We start from the raw sequence: 20,887 nt of genomic DNA on the forward strand, positions 1-20,887 counted from the left end.
TCTCTGAGAGACCTCCATCTCCTCCTCAGCCACTTCATTTGCTCCTCCTGGCCCTGGTCCTACTCTGCTGTGTGTGAGAGCAGCCGGTGGCAGCCCTGGCGCTGAGCTGTGGCTCAGGGCTCTATCCAGGGCTGCTCTGGGGTCCACCATGCTGCCTGTGTCTAGGTACTGCTGCCCCTTGCTGTGAGATGGGGATGTAGAGGCTCTCTGGAGCCTCCCGCTCTTGTAGGGTGGCCAGGGCTCATGCTTGGGCCTCAATCTGCATTTTGAGGCTCTGGGTCCCTTTGGGCGTGACCCACATCTTTGGTCCTCAGCCGGTGTGCTGGGGAGCTCTGGGATGTGGTGGGGGTCCCAGTTTCCCCGGTGAAGGGTCTCTCCAAGCCCCGCTGCAGTGGGATGTGAGTGCCGGAGGTTTGCAGGGTGACACTCCAAGGCAAGGAGCAGGGCAGGAGGGGTGAAACTGGCATCACGAGTCCGGGGACGTGCAGAGCCTCTCCTGCCCGGGGTGTGCATTGCTCCATCCATCCGTGAGACTTCTCTCTGCACAGCTCAGCCAGGGCCTTGAGGATCTTCGCACAGCATGGCCAAACGCTGACTGGCTGCAGGGGCAAGGAGCACCCCTGGGAGCAATGCCCCTCACTGGGACAGGGGGCAAAGCCCTGCCCCACGCTTCTGGTGGGGTACGTATGCTTTTGAGCATCCCCTGCAGGCAGCTGCGGGTCTGGCTCCATTGGTGAAGTCCCACGTGTGGTCCCATGTGTCTCCTCCATCCTGGGGGCAGCTCCAGATGGAGTAACATCCCCGGGGACCTTGGTGAGGTGAAGGGGTGGTCCTTTGTCACACCTAGCTCATCTGGGGCTGCCCTTGGTCGGAGGGAATATGCTCTGGGAATATGCTCTGGGGAGTTTGGTGGTGCTGGGAGCTGGGCGCAGTGTGTCACAGTGGGACACGGGACCAGTGCCGGGTGCCTGTGCTGGTCCTGGTGGGATTCTGTCTCATGCTGGCAGCAAACAGTGGAGGGTTTTATTAATGGCTCCAGCATGGAAATATGTAATCCTGACATGGTGGCCAGCGGGAGAATTATCACTGCTCCGCTGGGGAGGACAGCTGGCAGGGGAGAGGCACAGGGGCAGGTGGGGAAGCTCCATGACTGACCTGCCACTGTGCCCTTCAGCCCCAGCATCCCACAATGCTGCCAGAGACACATGAGGGGCTGATGATAGCCCGTTCACATGGGCTCAGCAGGTTCCCTTTGCAGAGAAGCTGCCCTAAACCCTCTGGATCAGGCTGGAAAGGCTCATCTTCCTCTATGTTTGGCCAAAATTAGGCTGCAAAAATAGACTCATGGCCTGCAGGACAGGCATCGGCACTGGAAGCAGCTGGAGGCTTGAGGAGAGGATGGGTTGTAACTGGGGCTCAGCAGGAAAAGTGGCTTTAAAAATGCAGTTGACATCAGTGGGAAACTTCCTGCAGGAGTGCAACAGGTCTGTGCCACCCCAGCCCGGAGGGATTGACTCGAGGGCAAAACTGGGAGGCAGACACATGAAATCTAGTCTCAGTGCCTGAAAACTCACCTCTTTCCAAGGAAAGGAAATGCCAGGTCTGAAAACTTTCAGCCTGAGGAATGTTTCCTGAGGGAAGACTTTCAGCTCTTTCCCCAGGAGGCCTCTGATGCATCTCTGTCATCTTCTGCTGGTGTTAGAACAACCTTGGGAGTGTGCCCCAGGTGGGCAGGAGATGCTGAGCCTGGTGGCACGGAGCCACTAGATAGCCAGGCTATGCCACGACCTGGGACTGACACACCAGCCCTCTCCATCCCCTGCCAGGGGACCAACCTGCAGCCTACTGGGCCAGTAATGGGGTTTCCTGGGAGACTGGTGTGGGGCAGACCTGCTGGGACCTCTTGCTGGGGGTCTGCTCAATAGCCTGGACATGGCCACCCCGCTGTAGCTGTGTCAGCTGGCCTTGCTCCCGGGGGGAACTGGGAAGGGTGGGGGGCAGCAGTGGCATGGGGGCAGCCCTGCTCCCTGCTTACCACACTCGTGCTGGAGTTAGGACTGATCTTGCATCGTGTACCATGTGGGAATTATCCACCTGGAGATGGGCAGTGCCGGTGGCATCCCTGGGGGAAGACCACAAGGGGTGCTGACCCCTGGTGATAGGCAGTGACCACAGGCACCTGGATCCCCGGTGGTCCCTGTGGCTTGTGATCAAACAGCCAGGCAAGGGCTGGAGTGCTGTTCAAAAAGAGCAGAACTCAGTTTAGCCCCATTGGCTGTATGTGGATGTGTGCTCGAGCCACATGGATGCCAGGGTCACCCTCTGTTTCCAGCTGCTCTGTGACCTTGGCTGGGCTCCTAGCCCCTGCATCTCCTCCTCTCCTGCTCATTGCTGCACCACTTGGGCTCTGGCAGTGTCTTGGGCATCCTGCATCACAGCCTCTGCTCCCAGCCTGTTCTCCCAGACCTGCTCCCCATCTTCCCTTGGTGTTCCTAGCAAAACAGGTGGAGCCATCTGCCTGCTTGGAAATGGGGCAGTTGGAGTTGTTGCCCCAGACACTCTCCAGGAGGGAGATGTTGAGGCGTTCAGCCACGTTGGTCCCCGTGGGGCAGGCACATGTCTGGGGCACAGAGGACAAACCTGAGTCATCCCCATCCTGGATGTTTTGCCAGTGCCCAGCATCCTGCCCCTCCCCGTGTCCCCCCCTGGGAACCGAGTGCCTTTTAATATCTGTGGCCCGTTTCCTTAGCAACTGCATTAAGCAAATCGATGGAGGTGGTGTCATTGGAATGGGAGGGCATGCCTTCTTTTCCCCCCCGACCCCCCCATCCTCACCACCCCCCACGCCTCCCTCCACTTGGCCTCTCTCCACTCTTACTCGCAGGCACGGCCCTGCTCTGCCTGGGCTCTCGGCCGTGGCTCCCTGAGCCTCCTACCACAGCCCCGCGCTGACCCCTCACTCACCCATGGCTGATGGCGGGTGCCCCTGAGTAGGGGGTGGCAGCTGAACCCCCACCAGGGACACAGGCGGGTGTCCCTGGGATGTGGGGTCTGGCGGCTGATGTGCTGGGGTGAGGGGGCTCAAGGGCTGTGCTGGGGAGGGGTGGGGAGTGAGGGGCCATGAGACACCCCCACCATGAACCTGGAAGGCCTTGAGATGATTGCAGTGCTGGTGGTCCTGGTCCTCTTCGTCAAGGTGCTGGAGCAATTTGGCCTCTTCGAGCCTGTGTCCTTGGAAGGTAACGGGTGTGGGCGGTGCTGTCACCTCCGGGGACACGAGGGGCAGGTGGTGGGTGTCCAGAGCTGCCCCCGAGGATGCTCCAAGGCTGCTGCATCCATGAGAGAGTCCTGGGACATGGGGTCCGTCGGCTGCTTGTAGGGGCACAGGGTGCAAGGAGCAGAGCATCCTGCCTGTCCCAGTGGCTGGGGATGTGGGGAAGGGACAGGGCAGGCAGGGTGTCTGCTGTGTGGTGGTGACTTTGATGTGTGCTGGGCTGCTGTGGGCTGGGACTGTGCGTGAGCATATATGTGGGCACTAGGGTGTTTCGCAGCCCCCCCACAGGAGCAAGGTGTTCCCAGAGACTGCGGTCACCTCACCCTGCACATGAGATGTTGGACTCAGCACCAGGCTTCAGAGCAGCCAGGCTCAGGCAGGATGGGTGCATGCTGGGCTCCCTGTTCCTGGCTCTCCCCACCCTTGGGCAGGGTGGGAGGACACAGAGGGAGCTGTCCAGCTATGGATGGGCTGTGCGAGGCGCTGAGTGGTGTGCATGGGACGCACTTGGCAGAATCTGGATCCACTCGGGGCACTCTGCTTTGTGCGTGGTGGGAGGGAGGTCAGGACTGCTTGCCTGGGTGCTCCCTGGGCTCCCAGGGTGATGGTTGTGTGAAGGGTCCCACCCAGCCCCTGCCCATGCCTGCACACCCCTCTCTGAAGGATGCCGCAGCCTGCCTGGCCCTTGGCGTCGGGGCATGCACAGGGTGAGGAGGAGACAGAGAACTTCCCGGTCTACTGGTGCCCTGGGATATTCCGCTCTGTTTCTCCAGCACTGGCTCCCGCATAGGCTGGATGTAGTGGTGAATGCTCCCCTCCACAAACAGTGGAGCAGGCAGCACCCTGAGACTGCACCTACTGGTTGGCTGTGCCTGGGGATAGGGAGGGAGGGAGGGGGGCAGATCAGGGGGAACTCTCCCTCTGACCCTGTGAACCTGATCGAAGGGCAGGAAAGATGGGTGGAAGTTTTCATTACTGCTTAGCTGCTTGCTAAGTCCCTGTGCTCCAGCAGCAGATGCACTCCTAGGTGGATCATACCAGGAGGGAAACGGAGGCAGGAGCTGACCTAACTGACAGACACCCTGCCTTGTGAGTGCCAGGGGAGGGCATGCTGACTGTGCCCAGGGTGGATTCCCCCTCCCCAGTTCTGCTGGTGATTTGGAGGTGCCTCCCCCAGATGCTGCTTTACCCCTTCCCAGTGCTTTTGCTTCCCCATGTAGCTGCCCGAAGCTTTGTGCCAAAACCGGTGGCATTGATTGCAGCTGTTCTGCACCTCCCAGGTGCAGTGGAAAGAGTGGAGACAGAAAGCCCCCAGCCCCTGCAGCAACCCTGCTGAGGGGCTCAGGACAAGGCAGGGGCTGCTCCTTGCCTTGTGTGGCTCCTCTGTTTCCTGGGGCACACTCCTTGTCCACCTGCAATTGACTTTTCCCTAGCATGGGCCAGAGTGGGACATCAGAGATGGGGCATCCTGTGTCCACCCTTGTCCCGGTCATCTGTCACCCCTCCAGAAGGAACAGGGGCATGCCTGTCCCCCTCCACCCACACTCTCTTGCTGAGGAGCTGCAGTTCCCTCTGGCTTGGCTGGAGATGTGCCCCAGCTGTGAGGGTGGGAATAGGATCCAGGTGCCCTGGATTGCCAGCAATTACTCCCATTGCCTAAAGTGGCCCAGAGGAGAGGGAAACATGTCACGTGAGGGGCAGAAACTGGCTGAGGTTAAGCTGAGCCCTGGGCACTGTATGAGGAGTCCTGTGTGTGAATGACAGTGGTTTGGGATGGGGGTGAGATGCTGTTGCATAGGTTACTTCCCCTCTTGACTCGAGAGGCAGCAGGTAGGATTTTGCTCTCCAGGGAAGGTCCCAGACAGTGTCTGGGGCTGGAAAATAGTGTGCCCCTCCAGGGGTTGTTTACAAGCCGTGGCTCGGTCAACAGTGACAGCCCAGAGACTGCAAAGAGCCTGAAACCAAATGCTAATGGCTCGGGTCTGCTAATGGACACCAGGCTCTGCCACCTGCTCCGGAGCCATCGATGCTGCCGGCCGTGCTTCCCCTGTCCCGGCTGCTGGCCCATGCTCTCCCTGCCCCATCCCTGCTGGTCCCCTGCCGTGGCTGTTTGTCTGCACAGGCTGTGCTGGTTGTATCCCATGGATAGATTGTGCTGGGAGGTGTTGCGCCACCACAGTGATGGACTGGGAATGGAGCAGCTCCAGAGGGGACCAAGCCAATCTCTCTAAGCCTGGGGAATGGTTCAGTGGGAGCATCTTGCAACAAGATCCTGGGGCAATGCCAGGCTTGCTGCATTCCCAAACTCAGCTGGATGAGGCCCCAAGCACCCCATCCTTCATTTGGAGCTGGCACTTTGCTGAGAAAGGGCTCGGACAGAAGTGCTGACTGTCTGCGACCCCTTGTCCTGTCTGCTTGGCACTGTACCCCCTTGGATCCTGCCACAGGCTTGGTGGCACAGGCACAGCCATCGCCTGGCAGCAGCAATGGAGCATCTCCCAGGAGTGCACTGTGCTCCAGGATCTTCAGGGTGATCAGTGCTGGAACTGACATTGTTTACCAGCTGGATAATCAATGATGGACTGTGTCACCCCACCTCTGCCCTGTGCCATTGTGCCTGTCCCCAGCCCTGAACATCTCTTGGCAGACCCATGTAGGAGGCTCTCAGACCCCTGCCGAGAGCCTGCTTTGGCCAAGTGCTCAGGATGGGGCAGGTGGAGAGAAACACTATCAATTTTGCCTCTTGAAGTGCAGCATCAATAATTCAGCGCAGAGCAATCGGTCCTGGCTGGGAGGAGGGATGGCAGGAGGGAGAAGGCGGGAGAGCCACCCGCGTAGCCCAGCCACAGATTAATATTAAATGAAGTTGCAGATTGCTGTCGGCAGGATAATTGGTGCCTGCCCGGGGCTGTTCCTGCCTTGGCTGTTCAGGGTACGTGCTGGAGGGCAGGCAGGATTGGGGGTGTCTTGGAGAGCCCCCAACATGGGGTGTGCTGGCCTCTGCCTTCCCTGGAGGCTGCTGCCGCAGAGCTCAGGATACGGAGAGAGAAGCAGGGCTGGGAGGGTGCCAAACCCTTCCAGAATCTGGGGAGAAACAGGAGGGAGCAGCATCATGCCTGGGTGCCACTGGCACCCCAGACGGTGCCAGGAGGGTGGTGGCAATGAGCAGTATGGACACCTCCTCATGGCTGGCTCAGGGTGAGGGTCCCTCTGGAGAGGGGAGAAAGCAAGCATCCCCAAGGTGCTGGTGAGAGCAAAGTCCTGTGCCAAGCCCTGATTCCTCCTGCTTTCCAGGAACCTCTTTGGCAGGAGTGCTGCGTCTTGGCTGCAGGAGGGACTGGCCCTTCGGGGTGTGATGCTTTGGTGCCTGGGCTCAGGGCATCATCCAGCCTGGTGGGTTTGACAGACCCCAGAGGTCAAGGTGAGCTTGCTGCAGGGGGGTAGATCTTGGAGCATCGAAATCTAGCCCAGAACAGCTGCAGACACTCCAGGCTGAACTTTGGGGTTCCCTGGGCTGGGCTGCACCAGAGATTTCCCCGTATGCAGTGGATTTAACCCTTGCCTTTCCAAGGCCTAGCAGGTTTGCCAGGCTCTAGGGCTGGGCAGGATGTGTTGGCTCTCCCGGCAGCCCTGAGCTCCCCAAGGACCACAGCACCTGTAGTGCACCCTGTGCCTCTGCTGCTGCATGGTGACACGTCCTGCTCAGCCCAGCCAGAGCTAATTAGCTTGTTGAATCTCTTCTCCCTCTGGCCTTGTGTTAATCACTTTTCACACTGCTTCCTTCCTGATTCCCTCTGGCCTGATTTGCTCTTACTGTTGCTGATGTGCCTGGAGAGGGGAGCAAGGGGACCCAGCTGAACATGGAGCAGGGCCCCCACTGTGTCCCAGGATGGGCTCTGAGCCAGCAGATGGAGGGGCAGGAGACCACTCAGCCACAGGGAAGTGAGAAAATCACAGGCTGGAGAAAAAGCAAGAGATCTAGAGAGCAAAGGAGCCCATTGGGACAGCCCTTCTTTATAGCCCTGCTCTGTTGGGGGAGGGTGAAACCTTCAAGTGCAGTGGGAGAAGTTGGCACTCTCTAGTGCAGGGTTGTGTTAGGCTGCAGGGTGCTGTGGGAGCTCAATGGGGTCTCCTTCACCTCTCCCCTGTGAGGGGCAGGACTAGACCCCAGGACTGGGCACAGGTGGGAATACAAGTGCCCTGGACTGGGCTCTAGGTAGTATGGAGTCCATGGTCCCTGGAGTGCAGGTAGTAGGACATCTGATGTGCCATCCATGCTTGGCTGCAGCATCCCCTCCCAGGGATACAGGAGAATGTCTCATTCCCCCATGGGTGCCTGCCCTGGGGCTTGTTGTACTGCTGGGGCAGGAGGTGGCCTCGTCAGAAGCAGCTTTTAGGTGAGAGGTGCATAGACAGCTGCCAGAAAGAGACTTTCTAATAACCACTGTTGCCAGGCTGGAATCTGTCCTGCTGCCCTCAAAGCAGGACTTTGGGTGGGCTGTGGGGAGCACCCACCCTGGCTGTCCCTGACGTGCTGCCCTCCCTCCAGGCAGCACCCTGTGGGGCACGTTTGCACCCTGTAGAGCACATTTCTCTCCAGCAGCACGCAAGGTACCCAGGGCTGGCAGCCCCCAGCCGTGGCTGTGACTGACTTGCTGGTGCAGAGATGCAGAGGAAGAGGGAAGAGATGAGGGTTGCAGATGTCTGTGGAGGTGATCAGCAGACAAGGCTGAGCTCCAAGGCGGGGAACTCCTGCCATGCAAGGTAGGGACACTGTTGGGGGGAAGGTTTGGTGGTTTGTGATGCGGCAGAGGGGATTTCCTGGGCAGAGCTGGTCCCTGGGCTGGTAGCAGCAGTATCCCTGTAGTGTGTGATGAGCTCGAGGGTCCCTGCAGACTGCTCAGCTCCAGTTCCACCACAAGATGCTGTTGGGGTGGAAGTCATTGCAGCTGATCCTCCTCCACCTCCACGCACCCACTGGTGCTAGTTCTGCACCCCTTTGTGGGTGCCTGTGCCAGGCTGCGTAGTGCAGGCGTGCCCTGGGGGAGACCTGACCCCTAAGTCCCTTGGGAAGTTCCGTGGACTCTCCTTCTCTGCAGCCTGGGTGTCCCGAGGGACCACAGTGGGTGCCAGGTCAGGAAGAGGGAGGGCCAAGGCAGGTCTCTCCTCCCCTGCCCTCCCCTCTCCTGCGTTGCTGGGTCTGTTGCTGCCAGAGCAGCTGCCGGCTGGGGCTGCGTGTCTGGGGGATGGCGGCTGAGGCACCCTGGGACCTGCAGGGGCTGCAAACGGTGGGCATCATCCTGCTGCTCTGCTCCAGCCTCAAGATACTCCATGCCCTGGGCATCATCGACCTGACCAGGGGAGGTGGGATGGGGACAGGGATGGGGATGGGGTTGCAACGAGATGGGGATGTTGTGGTGGAGGTGCTCCTCCTATCCCAAGAGCTGCAGGGTGCTTAGGGGAGTTTTTGAAGGATTAGTGTGGTTTAGGGCTTTGTTGGGGGGGGAGGAGGGCATTGGAGTGTCTGGCAGCAGTAGGATGTAGGGAACTGGGGAAGTAGGGGTGTCTGGGGGTGTTTCAGAGTGTTAGGATATTGGGTGGGAATATTTGTGGACATTGGAATGTGTGGTGTTGGGTGCAGGATGCTAGAAATGTAGGGTGTCTGCGAGCATTAGGGTGGGGGATATCTGGGTCTTGAGGCACTGGGATGCAGTGATGTGTGGGGTGCTGGGGGATGGAAACTGTCTGGGCTGTTGGAGTCTCAGGGCAAGGGGATGCAGAGGGCTGGGCTTTGTCAGATGATGGGGAAAAGGACTGCAGGTAACTGCAGCTGAGGAGGTGTGAGCTGGGAGAAAAGAGCCATGGATGTGGGGTGCAGCACCATGCAGAGCAAAGCTTTCCCACTGCTACAGGAACTGGTGGCTATGGGGGAAGTGTGGCAAAAGAGGCTAGAGCCCCTTTGCCCTCCCTGTGGGGCTGTGCCAGGGCTGGGGAAGGAAGAGGATGCTGTGGGTGTTGTGCTTCCTGGTTTGGCAAGTGGGTACTGAGGATAGGGCTGGATGTGGCCAAAGAGGAGGACCCAAAATATGTCAGAGCAATGGATACAGGACCTGTTGGTTGTGGCTGGTGAGGGTGGGAGTGCAGGGAGCTGCGTGGTGCTGATGCCTTGTTTCCTTTGGCTGCCTTCCTCGACTGTGCCACGGACAGTCCCAGCTCAGACAAGGGCTGCCAACAGACTTTGCATGAATGTGTTTTGGGGCTGGTTTGCTGCCATCTTCTCTGCCTCCTTGCTGACACTGGGGATGCTGTGAGATGAAGGGACTGCAGATCACATCCCCTCGGGTAGCCAGATCTCGGAATGGGAGGCTGTGTGGATAGGAGTGATCAGAGGAGCAATTAGTAGTAGAGCAGAGGGAGGGGAGGACATGAAGGTGCTGTGCCCAGGAGGTGCTTTCAACCCCCTTCTGATGGAGGATGTCCCTGAGCTGCCTGGGATCTGGCTGGGCTGTGGCTGAAGCACATCCACTCCTTGTCCCTGTGCCTTACTGTGGAGGGTATGGATGGCTGGGTAATGGGTATGCAGAGCACCAGCTCTCTTGTGGAACACACTGCTTGCAGCCAAGAGGAGCTGCTGCTCTGCTGAGGCATTTTTTTGGGTAGCTCCTCTGGCACCTTGGATGTGCTGGTTCCTGCTGCCAGAGGAGGTGCCAATGGGGGCAGGATATATCCCTGTGTGTGGGTTTTGCAGCAGGGTGATGCATCTGGCTGTCCCATCCTGTCCCTTGGGATGTGTATCCTGTTCCATTCCCTGCTTGCAACGTTTTGTATGTGGTGTGGACTGAACAAATTATTATTCTGTAACATCTCCTTTGGGCACAGCCAGGCTATCTGGGAGCACTGTCACAGGCTGGAGATGGGAGTGGGGACAGCACTGCTGTGAGCCCCACTTGGCTCTGTGGCCCATTCTGGCCCATGGTACCCCCTTCCTCTGGGGTTTGCTCAGTACAAGGGTTGTGCAGCTGTTCCTCCCTCTGGTACTGGGGAATATCCTGGTCCTGAGCCTCTGCTGTCCCATGAACCGCAGCTCGCTTGGCAGCTTTGCTGCTTCCAGCTCTGTCCCACCCCCAGGACAAGGACTCTCTGGCCCCAGGAGATGGCAGCTCTGATTTCATTTCTCTGATGGATGACTGTCTGGCACCTTTGCTACACTTGGCTCTGCATTGCTGACTGATGAGGGTCATTTGCAGAGCTGCTGCTAGTGGGACACATCCTGGCCTCCCCAGGGCGGCTGGGGGGACTCACTCTTCCTCCTGCTGACCCTCCTTGCAGACTCCAGAGAGCTGTGGTTGATGGCACTGCCTGAGGCTGGGTACTTCCCTGAGTGGCTGAGCCCTGCACAGGGATGACTGTCAGCCATAGGTTTTAGGGGCAGGTGGGTTCAGGTCAGCATTGGGATACCAGCTCCTCCTGACCTGCCAACTGACCCAATGCTGCCCCACGGGGCCAAGCAGGGGCTGTGGGTGCTCTGCTCCCCTCCTGGAATGTTGCTGTGCCCAGGAGCTGGGCTGGGGACACTGTGGGGGTCTTATCATGGGAAGCACATTTTCCACCCATCATGATCAAGCATTTATTGACAAGTTACTGACAGTGATGGGGGAGTTTTGGCACTGCCTGTTGGTTTGTTATTGTAGAGTCTTTTCTAGTAGAAGGGTGCCATGGAACGGGTGGGTTGGTCTCCCCATCCAGCTGTCACTGTGGGGTCACTGGTGGCTGTGGCTCTATGGGAGGACAGGGACATTGTTGTGCATCAGACTGACTCTGTGTCCTGCTTTTCCTCTGGGGAGACCACGGAGCAGCCCAGGCTTGGCTCCTCTGTGGGAAGGGGGTATCAGTCCAGCACCGGGTAACCCTCAGCATGGTGGCATTGGCTGGATCCAGCCCCCAAGGACACATCAGCTGCTGGTGGCTCGATACAAAGTGGTCCGTGGCCATCCTGATGGCAATCATTGCTGGGGGCAGGGATCTACCCACTGTAGGTCCCCTTGGAGCCAGCCTTAGGGATTCATTTCAACAGCATGTGGAAGTGGGGATGTGAAATCTCTTCCCCTTCTGGTGCTGCTCATGGATGGAGTCTCAGTTTGTGTGTGTTCATGTGTGTTTCGAAGTCGCCGAGCTGCGGAGTGATGCATGGGAAGCGACAAGCCACTTAACCCCGCAGACCTCCCGCCGCAGATAAAACACTGCCAGCCCTTTTTGTTCTATACCAGCCACTGGATGGCCCTTGCAGAAGGGTGGAGAGCAGAGCAGCATCTGGAAAAGGAGCTGTTGCTGGCAGGAACAGGGCTTCGTGCTGCAATGTCCCTTGTGTCCAGAGTGGCAGCACACAGCTGGGCTCTGCTCCTCATCTTCGGCCAGAGCTGTTCCCCAGCAAGGGGGAGCTCCCAGACTTGCTTGTGGTTTGGATGCTGGGGACAGAAAGAGGCTGGTGTGTCCGACCCAGCAGAGCCCTTGTGTTCACTAAAGCCAGGACAGCAAAACCCCAGTCCTGGTCACCCCTCTCCTGTTATTAAGCTGCATGTGCTGAATGTGCTCCCTCCCCTGCCCTGGGGACCCTGGAATCGGGCCCCCTTCGGTTTCCTCCTTGAGAAAACGCCCATGTTCCTTATTTTTTTCTTTTTCCTTCTTTATAACAAACTAAAGTGTAACTTGCACCCGACCTGACCTACTGCACGTGCCTATACCTGCTGCCCCTGTGAGTCCAACCACAGTTTACTCTCTGTTGCATCTCTCTCGCTGTGTGGTTTCCCTCCTGCCCTGCTCCCTCCCGGGCCCATCACCCTGGCACTGGGTGTTGCTCTGCCCACCCTGTCCCTTCCCTCTCAGCAAAGGGGATACTTCTGCCTGCCAGGTCTTTTCCTGCAGCTCAGCTCTGCAGGAGGCACCTGGCCCCAGAGCATCCTTGGAAGGCTGAAAGGTGCAATTTCCCTTTCCCTCTGCAAATTAAGGCCCTGTAAGCATAGCTGGGACAAAATCATGGTTTATGTACAACTGATGCCCACTTCTAGGAAGGAAAAATCCTCTTTCCTCACCTGCCTGCAAACCCTGGAGCAGACAGGAGCCAGGTTGTGCTGCTCTGCCAGCGCCAAGATCCTGGTCCTCACCCTTGCCCCTGTCACCCCCCGACAAATGCCAGGGGGGGTGCGTTTGTTCATCCCTATACATTTGCACATCACTGTCGCCCTGCTGTGGATGCCACATCCCTGGGGAGAATTTACGCTCTTTGAGTGGCTTTGTGTGATGTCCTGCTGGAACCATGACCTCCTGGAGCTATTCTCTATCCCTCAGAATGATGGAGCTGCCTTGGTGTGAGCTCAGAGGCTCCCAGATTCTACCTGTGGGCACTTTGGGGCCAACCTGCCTAGCAGTGGCTGCTGTATGTGCACCCATATCCCTGTCCTGGAGCTGGGTACCACAGAACATCATTTTCCTGGCACCTGGGGCTCAGCTTAGCCCCACAAGGCTGAGAAAGTGTTTCTGTGGCAGCAATCTGCTAGAACCCTAGAGAAACAACCCCAAAACCGGGACTCAGGACACATAGACATTGTGACCTGCTGCTTGCAGAGGTACAGGATGCTTGGAGCAAACACAGTGACAAACCAGAGCCCCAAAGGGACTTTGCACCTTTCGTCCCATTTGTTCCCATGCTGGTGCCTGCCTCTCTTTGGAGGCTTGAGCCCAGCATAGCCTTCATCCGCTCCTCTTCCTCCTTTCCCTACCTGCAGCATTAGTCCTGCGCTGAGTTTGCTGGCTTGAGGTACTGTGGGAAGGGAGGGAGGGGGTCTGCAGCCATGGGGCAACACCAGCTGGGAGAGATGGGGCTGAGTGAAACCACTGGGGCCCAAATGGGGGAACAGGGGGTGGCAGTGGGGTCAGTACAGGACCTACTATTAATGCAGGGCGACTTGGATGCAATGGCCATGGGCCAGGCTGCTGTGGGTAATCCCTCACACAGCCCCGCAGCCTGGCCAAGGCAAAGCCCTGAGCCCCGTTCCCCGTCTGGCTGTCTCAAAGCAGGTCCCTGGGCTCGGGTCCCAGCGCTGCACTGGGGTGGGGGTGCATGCTGCAGTCTGGGCTGCATGGGGGTTCCGGTGCATGCTTTGCCTTCAGCCCTTGGGTGCCAGCAGGATCAAACCCAGCCCGAGCTTGGGGAAGATGCAATGCCCTGGCTCAGCCACAGGCTGTTCTTGGGCTTCATCCTGCCCTGCCTCCCTGCAGAGTCCCTCGGGGCAGATCCCCGGGGAGCAGGTATTTGTCCTCAAGGCTAAAGGACAGAGTCAGGCCCTGCCATTTCCCGACTCTCTGGGCTCCTGGGAGTCTCCAGTGCACCCCGGCATGATGGGGGTGTACAGAGGTGCTGGGTGTGGGTAGCCTAGCAGGGTTGCCCCCATCCTCCCCAAGGATGGATACTCCAGTGCCGGGTTTGTCCTGGGATTGAGCAGGAAGGCCGACCAGAGCCTGGGCTGGGTTTTGCCTTCCTGCTCCTCCAGCCTCACGCTGCATGTGCTGCCTCCGCTCAGATCACCCTGCGCCGGGTGCCCATCCCTGCTGCCCGTCGGGACCGGGGGCTGATGCTCTGTTAACTCTTCTTCTGCTTGGTGACTCCTTCTTTCTTCCAGGCAACCCGCCAGTCCAAACTAAAAAAGCGCTGAAGCAGCGATTCCTCAAACTGCTGCCCTGCTGCCGGCCCAAATCCATCCCCTCGCTCAGTGAAAGCAAGTGCTTCTTCTTGCCTTTGTGTGTGTTTGTCCCCGGCGGTGCTGCTGCCTGCTCTCCGCCCTGGCCCTGCCTGCGGGAAGGGGACGCCTCCACCTCTCCCCTGCCCTGGCTGTCAGGATCAGCCCTGCCCTGGAGGGGTCCGATCCCATGGGCTCTGCACCTACCTCTGTCTTTACCGGCTCACAGGCTGGTTTTCTCCCTCTTCATCTCCCTGGAGCAGCTCCCACGGGATGCACAGCGGCAGGAACCGCTTGGGAGCTGGCTCAGGGCAGCGGGGCCCTCCCGGCACTAGTTTAAGGGGTGGGACTTTGTTTCTCTAAGTTCAGGGTCGGTTTGGAGATGGAGGTGTGATGGGGGGATGAAAGAGTCTGAGCAGGGAGTGAGTGCAGAGTCCCCTAACCCCCTGTACTGGGTGTGCTTGGCCCCTTGGTGAGTCCAAGCCCCTGGTCAGGATCTCTCCCCGCTCCACAGTGCAAGCCAATTCCCCCTGGGAAGAGGTGAGTATGGAGGGGCAGGGTCTGAACCATCCCATGGAGAGGGGCTATGTGCCACTCTTGGCTGAGTGGGGTCTAAGGGTGCTGGTTGCTGCAGGCAGGGGTTGTGCAGCTTGGCAGATGGTGGAGAGAAGCCATCGATGAAGGTGGGAGCACAGTGGGCAGGATGGAATCTGGAAAGGCGGGGGGGGGAGCATTTGGGGCTGGGAGTTCTGAGGGGCAACTCTCCTGCTGGACGTGAGCCCTGGTGCTGCAGGACATCAAGGGTCTGAACTCCACAGGGCAGATGCCTGTGCTGGTGGGAGGAGAAGGGCAGGCAGAGAGTGTTTCAGCACTGGGGGGTTTTCACACCTGTTTTCTGCCCAGCCTGGGCTGTACTGGAGGCGGGGTAGTTGCCCAGTGTCAGTCCCTGGTCTGCAGCCAGGGTGTCTATGAGTGTCCCCTGCTGGCATAGACCCAGCTCTGGCTGAGCAGAGCACCCCAAAAATGTGTCAACCTGGGCAGGTGTGAGAGGAAGGGGTGTGCTGTGCAAGGTGCCTCTCCTGCCCCCTGGCATGACAAGATAGGGCAGGACAGTGCTGGCCTCAGCCACCCTCTCTTCCCCTGGGTTCCTTGCAGACAGTGTTGAGGATGAGTTTGAACTCTCCACCGTCTGCCACCGCCCCGAGGGGCTGGAGCAGCTCCAGGAACAGACCAAGTTCACCCGCAAAGAGCTGCAGGTCCTGTACCGAGGCTTCAAGAATGTGAGTACCCCTTGACCAGCTCTGATAGTCCCCACCTCTGCTGCCATGTCCACCTTGGGGTAGTGCTTTGTTTGTGAAGGTTTTTGGGACCTTGGGGTTGAAGTTTATATAAGGCTACAGCCTGACCTTACCTGCAGGGAGCTCAGTGAGGAGACCTGATCTTGTTTTCCATTTCCTGGGGTGCAGAGAGCCCCCTTCCTGGGTGCCTGGGACTCAGAGCCCCTCCAGCGAGGGGTGCAGCCCAAAAGATCAGAGAGATGCTCCAAGCAGCCTTTCTAGCCACCCCACCAGGTGCACAGGGCTGGAGAGGCAAGGCAAAGGAGCCACAGGGTTTTAAGGGGGTGCTCAGCCCTTTTTTGCAATGTGGAAGTGACGCTGTGGCCTTGCCCTGGCAGGAGTGCCCGAGCGGCATTGTCAATGAAGAAAACTTCAAACAGATCTATTCACAGTTCTTCCCTCAAGGAGGTGAGTGCCTATCCCAATCCCTGTCCCTATACACATGGGTGCCTCTGCGGGGCAGAGGGTCACACAGCACCCCCTCACACTGTCTGCCTCCCTGCAGACTCCAGCACCTATGCCACCTTCCTCTTCAACGCCTTTGACACCGACCACGATGGCTCCGTCAGCTTCGAGGTGAGCTGTGGCCAAGGAGGGGGCGATGGGTTGCAGCGGGGCAAGGAGAGCACATCCCTTCAGCGACCAAGGGCTGGGGTCAGCAGCGTTGCTGTTGCAGATGGATGAAGAGCTTTGCAGGTCTAGTGGAGTTTATTAAATTCCCAGAGGCAATGGAAAACCAATGAAAAGCAACAAAAAAGGGCTTTCTGTATTTTCTGGGTAGGGTTGTGTAGGTACCCAGACCGGCAAACACAGCCATGGCTGGGTCTTGTTCAGGCTTTGGCTGAACAGCAGGTCATGATGCACATTGTCCTCTTGCTTGCTGTGACCCAAGGGAGTAGTGTGGGAAATGTATGGGGTTAAGCAATTTTTTCTCCCCAGACTCTTTTTGATACCCAACATTTCACCTTTTCAGCCCAGCCCCAGGGCACATTGGCTTTGGGGCTGAATTCCTCTCTGCAGGAGAATCAAGCAGGGCTGTACCCTCTGTGTCTCTGAGGCCCTTTGTGGCTGTAACTCCCATTTGCCTGCCTTGTCCATCCTTGCAGGACTTTGTGTCTGGGCTGTCCACCATCCTGCGGGGCACCACTGATGATCGCCTGAACTGGGCTTTCAACCTCTATGACCTGAACAAAGATGGCTGCATCACCAAAGAGGTGGGATGGAGGGGTCCAGACTGGTCCCCGGGGCCAGTGCCGGTCTGCACCTGGCAGGGACAAGGGCAGAACTTGGGGGTATTGGCTGAGCTCTGGAGGAGAGCTCAGGGGGTCAATATTTACTTGAGCTCAGCTTTGCAAGTGTCCCTCCTGGCCCCCTGGCACTGGTGGGACTCCGGGATGGAGGGTGGATGAGTGGTGTGCAGCTTTGGGGCTCCACTGTGCATGCATGTGCACACATGGCCCCACAGTGTGCACAGAGCCAGCAGAAACACACCTGAGCACCCCACAGGTCCTTCAGGAGCATCAAGAAAAAGGTGCGGGTTGGGGACCAGGTGGAGGCAGAGCTGAACTGCAGTTGACACTGCAACCCTGCTCCCCTTCCCATCAGGAAATGCTGGACATCATGAAGTCCATCTATGACATGATGGGCAAATACACCTACCCGGCCATGCGGGAGGAAGCACCCCGGGAGCATGTGGAGAACTTCTTCCAGGTGAGCTGAGTACATCCCGGGGAAGCAGAGCTCCAGCACAGAGCTGCAGTGAGTGCGGTAGAAGACACCCCATTCTGGGGATGAAGCAGGGCTGTGCTGGTCCTGCTGGTGCTTGGGCATGCCTGGGAGAAGGGATGCACTGTGTCCAGTCCCTGTGGGATCTGGTCAGGGGGTACCAGGTTCTCCCTGGGGCTGGGGCTGTCCCTGCTATGCCCCCTGTGCTGTGCTTGTCTGCAGAAAATGGACCGGAATAAGGACGGCGTGGTGACAATTGAGGAGTTCCTGGAGTCCTGCCAGAAGGTAAAGTCACCGGCAGCTCTTGTCTAAGCTAGGTCACCACGCTCTTCCCTGGGGACCTTTGTCCCTCCTGCTTCCTTCCTGCAGAGAGGAGGTGAAGCCAGGGCTCCCAGGGGCAAGGCTGGAGCTCTGCTTTGGGAACTGTACCCATGCCAGCATCCCCGTACAGATGAGGAGAGCTGTGGATCCTAGCAGGGCTTGGGAACTGCCTGTAATCCCTGGGGCTCTTGTCCCACGTGCCAGAGCTGCCATGAGGGTACAGCCAGGTTTGGGGGAGCTGCCCAGGTTGCTATTCTGTGCCCAACTTGCCTGCTTCCCACCTGCTCCTGACAGGATGAGAACATCATGCGATCCATGCAGCTCTTTGACAGCGTGATTTAGCTCCCAGACCTGCCTCCAGACGAGCTCTCCTGACACTGGGCCCAGAACCTTCTTCTCTCTCTCGACTTTTCCTTTGAGACTCCCCTCCTCCGGCTGCACAGACACCCCCATGGAAAGGGGCCTTCCTTCCCTGAGATGCAGTCGGTGCCGAAATCTTCCCTTTCCCCTGGCCCAGCTCTGCTTTCCTCGGGGGATCCCAAGCAGGTGCTCCCTGATGTTGGAGCACGGGCATGGCTGGCACAGGATGAGCATTTCACCTGGATGGACCTCCCTGCATCTAATCCTGATGGAAAAGATGCAGCCTTGGGCTGCAATAGAGGTTTTCCCCGTGCACACCACCCTGTGCAGCCACAGCTCCCCTACCCTGATCCTCCCCAGCCTCAGGAGCCCCCAGTCCTGGCTCCAGCCTGAACCCTCCAGCGACACTATCTAGAAACCAATAAAGTCTTGGAACGGGCACCAGTGCCTCGGCTTCCTCCCCTGCCCTGGCTGTGCCCTGCTGTGGGGAGTGTGTCCGGTGTGTCCACTGTGAGCCACCAGCCACCCTCCTTGTCCTGACACTGGGCCGGTGGGTGGGCAGAGGGGCCGTGCCTGGAAAAGGCAGCCATGTGAGCCCTTGGGGTTCATTGCTGCATGAGCTATGGGGCAGCATGCCTGACCCCAGGGATCCCAGTTAGAGTTAGGAGGCTTGCCCTGACAGGGGGAGAGGGGAGGCTAAAGGGACCCCGAGGTGACTTCTTGTAGCACTTGTCCCCCAGGATGGAGGATGCAAGCCTGGGAGAGCTGCAACCTCAGCCCCTGTCCCTCAGGTTTGGGGTGCTGGCATAGAGGGACCCCAGGGATCCACTTGGAGGCTCTGGTGGAGAGACACCCTTTCCAACACTTCCCGAGGACATGACAGCCAGGGTGTGGGGACACGTAGAAGAGGGAGATGGGCTGGTGCCTGGTGGCCATTCTGCCCCCATAGGGCTCACAGTCGTGTTCCTGGCATCATTTGCTGCTGACCTTGCCCTGCTCCTGTGCCCTGGCCCATCCCAGCCCACCTGCTGCCCAGAGGACTGGGGAATGAGCAACGAGGCAGAGAGGTGTTCCCACAGGCACTGTGCTAGTGACATGGCTGAGCTAGCATCTCCTAGAGGAGAAAGTCGAGGCTGGGGTTAGACAGGAGTCGCTGCCATGCTGCTGGCAGGCTGGAGGGTCACCTTGGGGCAGGGGGCTCATCTCCTTTCCCCAGCATGGCCATATGTGAGCCTGCTTGGGGACCTTGGGGATGGGGACCCTGGGTGTCTTTGTCACCACCAGCTCCTTGGAGCCAGGTGTGTGCAGGCAGGCCTGTCCTGCCCACATACCACTCCAAGTCACAGCTGGGAGAGTGATGCCCAGGGGCTAATGATCCCATGCCAACACCAAAGGCCCCTCACAGGCACTGGGAATGTACCCAGCCGTGGCAGACCCCAGCTGTGGCTCCACTCTTCTGTATCCTTGGCCAGAGGTGGTTTGGGCTGGCCTGAGCTGCAATGTCTGGGATCAGCACCCATGCTGGGCCAGACCCAGGCTGAGCCCCTGGCGTTGGAGACATTAGAATTTAACCCCTTGGGCTCTGAGCCAAAGCTACAGGGCTGCTTCCCAGGGGGACCGTCCCTGTCCCAGCCCTTGCAGATATGATGTGTTTTTTAGGCTCATGCGACACACTATTCATCTCGCAGACATGATGTGTTTTTTAGGTTCATTCAACACACTGTTCATCTCACAGACCTGTTCCTGGGTTTGCTGTGGGGCTGAGCTCCCACTTGCATTCTCCTAAGGGTGGGAGGGCCTTACTCGTCCATCTCTTCAGCCCTGTTCTCCCTCCTCCCAGGCTCCCTGGGGTACCCACTGTCCCCTGCCACGTGGACCACATGCCGCCTCCCCCCTCACGCTGTAGGTCGCATGGTGTGACCCCCTGACCTGGGGCATGGTGACCCACAACCTGCTTGGCATCTCCAGTCTGTATATTTTGTATTATAACAATTATATGAGTTAAAAAACAAAACAAAACAAAAAAATCAACAAAAAACCAATAAAATCTAACCACAATGCTATGCACACCACCGTTATGTCTTTGCATCTGTCAGCTGCCTGGGATGGGAGGGCAGGGAAAACGAGGGGTCTCTGCAGAGGGTTGGTATCCTTTTTGGGGTACTGTGGTTGCATGGGGGACAGGGTGCACACTGAGCTTGGCTGGTGGTGGTCCTCTAAATAGAGACTTTCCCCTGCTAAGAGGCTGTAAGTGTTAAGGTTAAGAAGCTCTTACATCAAGCGTGTCACTTTTCAGGAGTCAGGCTGCCAGGTGTGTTTTCAGCTTGTCACAGATGCTGCTGGGTGAACCCAAGATTAGGACCAGGTGGCCCTTGTTAGGATGTAGCATTTAAGGCTGAGCTAACAGGAACATGGTCACCTGCCATCTTGAGGAGGTAGGTAGGGACTGGGAAGGACTTTTTTTCTTAGCGACATGAACTGATGGGCAATCACTAGTTGTTGGAAAAGGCCAGCATTGAGAACTGGGGAAAAACTAAGTAAAACAGTCATGTAAGTAAAGAAAGCAGTGGAACAAGAGAGTAATGCACCTGATGTGGGACAGCAAAATGGTCCAGTATTACACAGTCTGTGGTTCAGGAACTGAAAGCTCAGTGCAAAGATCTGCCTGGAGACCAAATATCTTAAAAGGATGGGCTCTGGCCATGGGGGGAGTTACCATTGTGGGACTGGGTAAGCAGCAAGTCTGATCTTTCCAAAGCCTCTGACTCTCCAGGGACATTTTCAGGCTGCTGGCCATCGCCCAGGGCTGTGTATGGCAGTATGAATGGGCCTGAGCACATTTTTCCCTCTAACCCACTTTTCCCGGTATATCCTATCCCCTGAGCTCTGTTTGGCTGGTTGCTATTTCGGGCAATGACATCCAAGGGCTTGATGTGCCCTCTTGTGGCACAGGGATGCTGTGAGCCACTGATAGGATCCCTTGGGTCCTTGTCCCCAGGGCGAAGGGCAGGAAAGAGGCTGAGGTGACAATGGGAACAACAGCGCTGTGGGGCTCAGCCTTCAAATGCTGCCGTAGCCTTTTCACACCAAATGGGAAAAGGTTTGTGCAGGGATGGTAGCTGTTGCGGTGGAAGGGG

At 58.1% G+C, this 20,887-nt stretch overlaps 1 protein-coding gene across 8 annotated transcripts in view; it reads left to right on the plus strand.

Moving 5' to 3' along the window:
* Positions 1 to 19,817, plus strand: part of KCNIP2 (potassium voltage-gated channel interacting protein 2) — a 44,007-nt gene extending 24,190 nt beyond the window's left edge. For 4 of the 8 annotated variants that reach the window (XM_042019154.1, XM_042019153.1, XM_042019155.1 and 1 more), the window contains exons 2-8: positions 15,163 to 15,287; positions 15,683 to 15,752; positions 15,850 to 15,920; positions 16,451 to 16,558; positions 16,950 to 17,054; positions 17,292 to 17,354; positions 17,685 to 19,817. In XM_042019154.1, the coding sequence (XP_041875088.1) occupies positions 15,163 to 15,287; positions 15,683 to 15,752; positions 15,850 to 15,920; positions 16,451 to 16,558; positions 16,950 to 17,054; positions 17,292 to 17,354; positions 17,685 to 17,732 (590 nt within the window). In that variant the 3' untranslated portion in view covers positions 17,733 to 19,817. Of the gene's footprint in view, positions 1 to 3,121; positions 3,240 to 3,484; positions 8,639 to 13,950; positions 14,047 to 15,162; positions 15,288 to 15,682; positions 15,753 to 15,849; positions 15,921 to 16,450; positions 16,559 to 16,949; positions 17,055 to 17,291; positions 17,355 to 17,684 lie in introns of those variants that run through there. The other 4 variants (XM_042019151.1, XM_042019149.1, XM_042019156.1 and 1 more) reach the window with 3 other exon arrangements.
* The last annotated feature ends 1,070 nt before the right edge of the window (positions 19,818 to 20,887 follow it).

Source organism: Corvus kubaryi, unplaced genomic scaffold (genome assembly GCF_017639235.1).
Source record: "Corvus kubaryi isolate FWS band 111438036 unplaced genomic scaffold, C.kubaryi_AGA036_p1.0 138, whole genome shotgun sequence".
Lineage (NCBI taxonomy): Eukaryota > Metazoa > Chordata > Aves > Passeriformes > Corvidae > Corvus > Corvus kubaryi.